Source organism: Mesocricetus auratus, unplaced genomic scaffold (genome assembly GCF_017639785.1).
Source record: "Mesocricetus auratus isolate SY011 unplaced genomic scaffold, BCM_Maur_2.0 Super-Scaffold_4256, whole genome shotgun sequence".
NCBI classification, from domain to species: domain Eukaryota; kingdom Metazoa; phylum Chordata; class Mammalia; order Rodentia; family Cricetidae; genus Mesocricetus; species Mesocricetus auratus.
Window position 1 is genome coordinate 30,226,681 of NW_024429182.1, and position 10,162 is coordinate 30,236,842.

The following is a 10,162-nucleotide window of genomic DNA, read 5'->3' on the forward strand; positions in this document are numbered from 1 at the left end:
GTTTTCATACAGGATACTCTGATCATGGTTTCCCCTAATGTTACTCTCTTTAACAAGTTGCTTTACACCTGGAATGTGTGCATACATTTAAGAAAGACACGGTGGCATGTCTCCCTTGAGTATCAATTTTACTCTATTGTTTAGCAGGCAGTATGACAATAATAAACCTGTATTAAAATATTTGAAAAGCATACGATATGCATACACAGTTTAAAAACACGAGCCTTGAAGGAGCCTGCCAGCCCGCGGGCCGAGAGAACGACAGTAGTGGCTTCGTCCTGCGCCCCCTTCCCTGGGGGCGAGATGTCAGGGCTCAGCCACTTCGAGACGGAGGGCAGCCATGACCTGCTCGGCCTGCTGGAAAACGACGAGATCATGGCCCTGTGCGGCACCGTCACCAACCGCCTGGTGCAGCCTGTGGACCGCCAAGACGCTATTCATGCAATATTAGTTTATAGTCAAAATGTAGAAGAACTTCTGAGGCGCAAAAAAGTCCACCGAGAAGTCATATTTAAGTATTTGGCAACACAAGGGGTGGTTGTACCTCCAACTACTGAAAAACACAATCTTATTCAGTATGCAAAAGGTTATTGGGAAAAACAGACACCAAAACTGAAGGAGACAGCAGAACCGGTTACAAAGACAGAGGATATCCAGCTCTTTCAACCGCAGGCAAAAGAAGATAAAGAGGCTGAGAAGGTTGATTTCCGTCGCTTAGGAGAAGAATTCTGTCACTGGTTCTTCGAACTTCTTAATTCTCAGAATCCTTTTATGGGACCACCTCAAGAAGAATGGGGCCCACAGCACTTCTGGAATGATGTTAAGTTTAGGTTTTATTATAGCACCTCAGAACAAAACGTGATAGACGACCATGGAGCAGAAATTGTGAGCCTTCGTTTACTGTCATTAGTGAAAGAGGAATTTCTTTTTCTCAGTCCCAACCTCGACTCTCGGGGACTAAAATGTGCTTCTTCTCCTCATGGATTAGTTATGGTCGGAGTTGCAGGGACTGTCCACAGAGGAAATACGTGTTTGGGCATCTTTGAACAAGTTTTTGGACTTATCCATAGCCCTTTTGTGGAAAATACATGGAAAATCAAATTTGTCAACCTGAGAATTATTGGCGGAAGTTCCCTTGCTCCCAGAACAATTCTAAAACCAGCTGTTACATTTGAACAGAGTGACCTGGAGTCCTTTTACAATGTAACCACTTTGTATAATAACCCTGTAGTAAGACCTAATGTAAGGCAGGCGTTGGATAGTGGCAATGGAGATCAGGTTTTATGTAGTGGAGATGAGGCGTTGTTGAACAAAAAGGAACGGAACTTGCCTAACCCTCTAAAGCACTGAGCACTGACCGTTGGCTTGAAGTAGCTGCAGAAACTGCCCAGCACAACACTGATCACCTCTCAGCGATTGCAGATGTGAGGATTGAGATATTTTAACTGAAATACCTTTTAGACTACAGACTAATGTGAATACTTGCCTATTTCTACCTGAGTTACAACAAATGTTCTGAGAACTTATTGCGGTCCATCAAATAAATCCCACTTCAGATGTTGTAATAAAAAAAAAAGCATGAGCCTTCAGAAAGTCTTCATTAGTCCCCATTCTCCCTTCGCTCCACTGCTCTCCACCTTTCCTCCCTCAAAGGCTCGCCAGTTCCCTTTATATACAGGTATCCAAAGATCCAAAGTTAGCATCCGCATGTAACAGAATATGCGACATTTGTCTTCCTGGGTCTGTATTACCTCAATATGAATGCCTATTTTCAACCCCATTCATGTACTTGCAGATTTCACAATTTTATTTTTCTTAAACAGCCAAACAACCTTACATTGTATAAATATACCACATGTTCATTACCCACTTACCATTTGATAGACATGCAGGTTGATCTGATTTCCTGGCTGTTGAGAACAGAGCAGCAATAAACATGGATAAACAAGTGTTTCGATGACAGTATATAGAGTCCTGTGGGCATAGGCCAAGGAGGGTACAACTGGGCATGTGGTATATCTATTTCTAGCTTTTGAAGAAACATCACAGTGATTTCTAGAGTGGCTGCACCAATTTGTACTCCCACTGGCAGTGAATAAATGTTCCCTTCCCCCACATACATGCCTGCATTTGTCGTCATTTGATTTTTCTTAATCTTAGCCATTCTGGCTGAAATAAGATGAAATTTCAAAATTGTTTTGGTTTGTGCTTCCCGGGTGGCTACTAAGGATGCTGAAATCTTTTAAAATACTTCTCAGTCATTTGTATTTCTTTCCATGTTTAGTTCCATACCTCAGTATTTAGTTTTCTGAATTCTTTATATAATCTAGATACTAACCCTCTATTAGATACACAGCTGACAAAGATTTTTCCCCCATTCAGTGGGCTTCCTCTTGAATGATGGCATCTTTTGCTGTACAGAAGCTTTTCTAGTTTCATGAGCTCAATTCATTAATTGTTTGTCCTAATAGCTATGCTAATGGGATCTGTTCAGAAAGTACTTCCCTGTACCTCTAAGTTCAGACTCTCTCTTCTATCAGATTCAAGGTACCAGCTTTTGTGTCAAGGTCCTTGATCCATTTGGAGTTGACATTTAAACAGAGTAAGAAATGAGGATATAGTGTAATTCTCCTACATGTAGCTATCCAATTTGATCATCATCATTTGTTGAAGATACTGTCTCTTCTCCAATGTGTACTGTTAACTTCATTGTCAAAATTCCTGGTCTTTTGCCCTTACACTTTCTGTAAAGAATCATATTTGGACTTTGAAGGGGAATGTATAGATTGCATTCAGTAGGACAGCCATTTTCACATTAACCTACAAATCTATGAGCATGGAAGGGTTTTCTAACTTCTGCTGTCTTCCTTCAGTGTCTTACGGTATTCATTGTACAAGTCTTTCATTTCCTTAATTAGACTTATTCCAATATATTTTATCTTTTTGATGCTATTATAAATAAGATTATTGCTCTGACTTCTTTTTCAGTATGTTTATCATTGGTATATGTAAAAACAACTAATTTTGTTTGTTAATTTTGTATACTGCTACATTGCTGAGTACATTTATCAGCTTCAAAAGTTGTCTGGTGGACTTGTTAGGGCCTTTTATGTATATCATATCATGTACAAATAAGTGTACTTTGACTTCTTCCTTTACTACTTATATCCCCTTTACCTCCATCTGTCTTATTGATCTAGCTAATACTTCATGAACTATAAAGAGCAGGGGTGGAGTAAGTGGGCATAGTTCTCTTGTTCTTGATTACAGTGGAAATTCTTTGAAGTTTTTCCCCATTTAGCATGACATTGGCTGTGAACCTGCTATATATTGCCTTTATTGTATTGAGATATACAATCTGTAGCCCTAGATTCTCTGAGATTTTTACCATGAAGTAATGTCATATTTTTCAATGATCTTTTCTATATCTAAAGGGATGAGCATGTAGTTTCTGTCCTTGAATATATTTTTGTGGTGGGTTATATTTATTGATTCATGTATATTGAAATATCAGAAGAGGAAGCATGGGGAGAAATAACACTAACGGCCTAGTCTATATCTAATGAGATGACCATGCAGTTTCTGTCCTTGAATATAAAATGTAAGAAGATGAAGTATATGGTGAAATGTAAGAAGTATATGGAGAGATAACTAATGCTAAAGACAATGGAGAAATTCTCGTGGAAATTTGGTACTATATAAGCTTTTTAAAATATACATATAGCATAAAGAATACAAACGCAGTTACCCTATAAGGAGAGGCATCGCCTCTCTAAGACACCAAATGTGCTACCTTTTTAGAGCTATTGGTCAGTGGAATCACATTGACCCCCCCAAAACTACAGGCTGTTATCATTGCTCTTGACTACCCTCCAGAACATGACAGCAATACCCTATTGCTAAAGACACCACATGCTGAGTCATGGGACACAGAAGAATAAAACTAACATTAACCAGGAAATGTCATCCCTACTGACTGTCTTTCATGATTCTGGAAGGCAGTATTTATGCCTTCCAGAGGAGAAAAGTATTCATCAATGCTACCCAGCTGTGAATCCTGAAAGCTACAATAATGACTGGCTGGCAGATTATGCACACTGGTTCAATGGTGGCATGAACATTATGGAACTAACCAGTCACTTTCTGATTGGATCTAGGGCTCACTCCAGAAGCTAGGATTAATTCTGGAGCCAATAACCTGTAACTATATAAATCATAGGCACAAGGGTATAATCTACTAGTATTATTCTTCTAAATGAACATATTGTTAAACTGAATCCTAAGGACTTACCATTATACTCATGGACTAATACATCTTGGAACCCTAATTAGAGAAGCTTCCTTTTGCAATAGGCAGTGATTAGCACAGAAACCTACAATTATTCAACGTTCAAAAAATAAGAGACGGCAATGTACTCATCCTTAAGTGAGACATCTATGTCATACCCTCCCCTCTCTAGATAACTTTGCTAATACTGAGACCCTTTAATACAGTCCCTCACATTGTGGTGACCCCCAACCACAAAGCCGTTTTTGTTGCTACTTTATAACTGTGCCTTTGCTACTGCTACAAATCATAATGCAAATATTTTTGTCCGCAAAGTCACTACACCAGGCTGAGAACCACAGCCCTGGTAGCTGCCCATATACCCATACATATACTTGGCAGCACTGTGGGGACTTAATGGGAGAAAGAGGAGAATAACCCCAGTAGTATAATATAACCGCAGTGCTTAATGGAATTTGTGGGGGATGAGGAGAAAGAAGAAATGAAGTTGCAAAGGCATAGTTCATGCAGAGGGAATGAGGTGAACTTGATCAAAACATATTGTATGCAAAGCCTTTGCATCAGCTGAGCCAGGTGAGGGTAGCTCATTCCCCTCATCAAATAAAATTCTTTTTGCAAGAGATAGAAACTATTACAGATCCACAACTAGTCAAAATGCAGAGGTTAAGTGATTGTGGGATGTCCAACACCAGTAGGTACATCTACAGTGCAGCCCATATATCTGAGCCTCAGGGAAGATCACAGGAAGGGAGGAAATATTGGAAGAGCCAGAGGACCAGGATACCTGCTTCTTGATGGCGTCTTCTAGACATGGCAGGAAGGCTTCACCCACAGAATTGCAACAATATTGTTGCCTAAACAAGATATTCATAATGACCCCACTAATCAACTTGCCAATGTGGACAGGAAAACCTTGCAAAGTCCCACACCTAGATGAAGAGATACAGACAATCAATGGCACCTGAGAGAAGGATAAGCTGTTTTCCCCAGGGAAGTGGGGGGGGGTGTGCGTGCGTGTGCATGCGCGCACGCACAATAATAATCTTAAAAGAAGAGGTGGTCAATTTAAGGGAGAGACAGGAGGACACAGGTGGAGGTGGAAGGAGAAGAAGGAATGGTGAGAATGAATGAAAATAGAGTGCTCATGGATGAGATTCTTCCAAAAATTTAAATTTAAATTAAAAAATATATTGTAAGTAGGTATGAAATTCTCAAACAATAAGGATGTTGAATCTTAAATTAGAAAATTCACACTTATTGTTACCCTATTTAAAGTATCTAGGAAACAGAACAAGTGTATATACTCAATAACAAATGAATGAGTAGAAAAAATGTGGTACAAATGCACAGGAGAATATTTTCAGTCATTAATAAGTTAAATCATGCCAGATGGTGGTGGCGCACACCTTTAAGCCCAGTACTTGGGAGGCAGAGGCAGGCAGATCTCCGTGAGTTCAAGACCAGACTTGTCTACAGAGCAAATTCCAGGATAGCCAGGGCTACATAGAGAAAAATTGACTTGAAAAAACAAAAAACAAAAAATGCTGCTCCTTATTTTCCAATCTTTCAGTAATTAAAAAGGACACAAATATATAACTTTATTACTACCTATTATAAATCTTAGTTTAGTATAATACTAAAAAGAAAAAAATTAGGCAGGCATGGTGTTGCACATTCTTCACACCTTTAATCACAACGCTTGAGAGGCAGAGGCAAGTGCATCTCTGAGTTCAAGGTCAGTCTAACCTATCTAGAGAGTGCCAAGACAACCAGGGCTACACAGAGAAAACCGTCTTGAATTTTAAAAGAAGCCAAAAAAAAAAGCAAATCAAACAAATCTTAACTTCTTTTTATTAAATTTCTGCCAAGTTTTCAACTATGTGTAGTATTTATTTTCTACCTGGAGTCATAGTTTTGGCTAATTTTCTTAGGCAGAGACTGTGTTACACCCACACAATATAAAGGTTTCAAACAGTCAAGTTTTTGCAAATTAACACATCACAAATTAGAGGTTCATGGCTTGACTATTAAGTCTTGAAGGTTAGATTGTTTTGAAAGGCCTGATTTCCTCATTTTTCAGAAAGCCAGGCACATTTTTGAAACCTCCAAATGTAACTGTCACAGTCGCCTGTGTGTCATGGCTGGTTTCCTGGATGGACCACTTTCAAGTTTGTGTGACTTACTGGGGAATTTCTTGGTGTGCTTGAAAGAGGGCATTTCATTTCACTCTTGCCTCTCACAAGGCATGTGTGATATTTCCCTTGGTCCTGTAACCCTAACATGTATAGATTTCTGCAACTCTCTGTCTACCCCTCCTCTAATATGCATTTGTGAAGATGAACTTTAGACAAACTTGCTGTTGTTTTCCCAGTAAAACAATTTGAACATAATGTTCCCACCTACAAGTTAACCAAATCATTTGATAAAATTGGTGGTACTGAAATTGAGGATGTCTAAAAACAGCTGCATCCGTAACCTTGGGGCTTTGGGGTGATATAAATATGATGGCTGAGAGCATTTTTAACCACAAAATTTTTGCCTTTTATACATTCATGAGGTTGTTGAGTTGTTCTTTTCATGGTCCTTACTAAAATGCTTATGTCAAGGGAACACATAACTGTCTGTTTATTCTTTTTTCAAAATGAATCCATATTTGTAGCCTTCTCGTAATGTCTGGTTCAACTTCCGGCCAAACAAGCAAATACATTCTCTCAGGAATGACACCAATTCTATACTATTTGTTGACAATTTGTCTGATAAAGAGCCATAAACCCACATAATATATTTGTGTGTGTTGTGTCATATATATGTATATGATGCATATGTATGTATATGAACACACACAAACCTGTAGTTGATTTAGCACTCTGGAATAATTTCTAATCAATCTTTATAATCTAAAAAGGTAGCTCCAAATTTTTGAAATGTCCTGTCTGATATGAGAGAGATATTGTATATTGTGTGGAGAATATAATGGTTTTTTTCTTTTTTATTAAATTTTACTGACTTGTCACAAAAAAAATCTGATTTTTGGTTACATCATCACTCACAGTGTTGCCTGTGTCTGGGGAAACATGGCTCGCCTAATTAGTATGAAACTGAAGTTCTTTCTTTCTGATGAACAGTGAAATAAATTGAGTTTAGGTGACCTATAACAATAGCATTAATGATTCAGACAACTGACTGACAAGACCATTAAGACTGACCCAAAGGAAACCACACCCATTCAAGGAGACCACAGGAGACACTTTGTGTGACTTTACTATGGATCTCTTTTCCTTAAACAAAATCCTGTAGGATTGGCAATCCTAAAGCCAAAACTCAGGATTCTTTAATCGAAATATTCAAATGAGGGGTTTTTTTTAGTTCTTTTGGTAATCTAAGGAATCAGTAGTAAGAAAAATAGCAGGAATATAAGAACATAGTCATAAGCAATAACCACAAATATGAAAATAAATCAGAAAAGAGTATATTCCTCTGGATAAAATGTAAAGTTAGTGTACATGGATTCAGCCAAGAATAGTTGCAAATAATTAGCCTGAGTTACCCAGCTTCCCTGGCTATAGATGCCTAGTTCAGGAGGTAAACAGTCCTCCAGTTAATTTGGCATGTGTGGAAGGTTCCAATTCCAATAATAAAACATCTTTCAAAAAATTGTTGTACTGCTTGAATGCCTGGAAGGGCCAGAAGACAGCATCAGTGCCACTGAAACTGGAGTTACAGGAAGTTGTAAGCCACATGATGTGGGTGCTGGCTGTGTTAACCACTGAGCCATCTCTTCAGCCCCTTAAATAAATTTGTAAAAGCAGCTTCTAAGTGTCTGTCATAATACAGTGGAAGCTGCCTGCATTGATATGATATAGATGGGATCTTAGAAAGTCATATTATATACATTTATTAGAAGCACAGGGCCTGAAGGTAACTGATTCAAGGACAGACACCACTTTCTAATACTTAATTTACTCAAATATAAGATACAGTATTTCAGTACTTCACTAAGGAATGAGAATTAAATAAGACAAAATAGAAATGTTTTAATCTACGTAATGTATCCTTATTAATGATGTTTTGATGATACTAGTTATGCTTATAATCCCCTCATAATCCTATACTTTGATGTTCTTCTCTGTAACAAAAAAAAGGAGATTAGCATTAAGAAGAGCCCTATTCTGCTGGCCTTGCTGCTGACACTGAGTTATTTGACAATTTTCTGTTTTTATCAAATGTATTTTCCAGGAAAGTGTAATGACCTTTTGTACTGTTTTGTCTCTCCTGTTTTCCAAAAAGAGAAATGTTAAGGAAGAAAATGTGGCTCTGAGAAGTCTTTTTCTTCTTTGTCCTGCCTTTCAGTCTGTTGCTTTGCTATTATCTTTGTGTTTTGCTCTTAGCATGGGTCATTTCCAAAGCCATTCCTCAGAAACTTTAGTTATTTTTTAATAGATAGTTTCAGATCGGTGGAATTTGCTAGTCTGTCCCTCATTACATTGCTCTGACTTTGACCGATGGAGGAAACAGCCAGCAAGACTAGTTCACTGGGCATAGCTCCCTGATCTCTGAGATCACTAGCACCTAGTGTTTCTCTAATTACATGTCTCATTCCTGGCCATTTAACAACCTCACCACAGGGAGTGACTCCACATCCTGACGGAAGGCTCCCTTCATTAGCTTCAACTATACATCATAACCTTCTAGCTTTACAATAACCCAAGGGCCCTCCTTCCCAGGGCTGTGGCAATAGGACACTCTTCATATTTGAACATGGACACAGATGACAATTAATGACCTCCAACTATAAGCTGAAAAAAGTAAAAACTAAGGGTTTGATTTGGGGGTTTTTGTTTGTTTGTTTGCTTCCTTGCTTGCTTTTAAGGATCTACTTATTCAAATAACAGATAAGAATCAAGAATTTTATTTCCTTTTTCTTGAAAGGCTTACAGTAAGACTCCTCAACGCTGCTGAAGTTAAATAAAGGAGGAAACTGAAAAGCACGTGGGCTATGGATATATCACTGTGATTCAAGGTCTCATACATGGAGATTTGAAATAAAAAGAACTCTGGAATTTTGAGACCTGGATTCAAGCTTTGTTTACATCCATAATGTTAATAATCACACTAACCACGGTGTATGGCAAATCCTTATGTGTCAGGCTCTGTATGAGGCACTTCCAATTACCTCCATTTATATGAGAGAAAACCTTCACAGAGAGCTTCAGAAAATTGGCAAGGACACTCAAAGGAAGACACAACTGAAATTTGAACTCTTTGCTTTCCTGGAGTATGAATACTAGGCTTTTCAGAAATCTAATTTCCTTTAGGCTCTATTGCTTTCCTGGAGTATGAATACTAGGCTTTTCAGAAATCTAGTTTCCTTTAGGCTCTATTGCCTCATGACAGCATAATATGCAAACATCTAGGAAAGCAGTGTTCCCACCTTTGAATGTCCATGAACACATCCTAGTGAGCTTCTAATACATTTAAAGAGTTTTATCTCAATAGAACGTATTTTTACTGAACATTTGTCATGAATCACATTCATGTTACTCTCTTAATCCTAAAAATAATTCTTATGTCTCCATTCCTAGGTGAAAATCCTCAGGCTTAGAAAGGTTAAGTAACAAGATCCAGTGGCACACTTGCTTTGGTGACACTCACTTTCATCATATTTCCACCCATGACGCTAAGAAATATAGATCATGCTTGTATGTTTTCTGAATTATCTTCCTGAACAAGTGAGAATATATGATTCATTTTCCCATTGATCAAAGCTGTATCTGGTACAAAATAAGCATTCAACAGGTACTTATTGAGTGATGATCAAATAATTACAATAAGTCATTGGTTTATTTGATTTAACAGCTTTTACATGATGAAGAA

The 10,162-nt window shown here is 38.1% G+C and overlaps 1 protein-coding gene across 1 annotated transcript; it reads left to right on the plus strand.

The window, feature by feature from the left end:
• Positions 1–288: 288 nt before the first annotated feature.
• LOC101827715 (uncharacterized protein C3orf38 homolog) lies at positions 289–1,565 on the plus strand. Its single transcript, XM_005063698.3, has one exon. It carries the CDS (start codon positions 304–306, stop codon positions 1,348–1,350), a length of 1,047 nt encoding a protein of 348 aa, XP_005063755.2. The 5' UTR covers positions 289–303; the 3' UTR covers positions 1,351–1,565.
• The last annotated feature ends 8,597 nt before the right edge of the window (positions 1,566–10,162 follow it).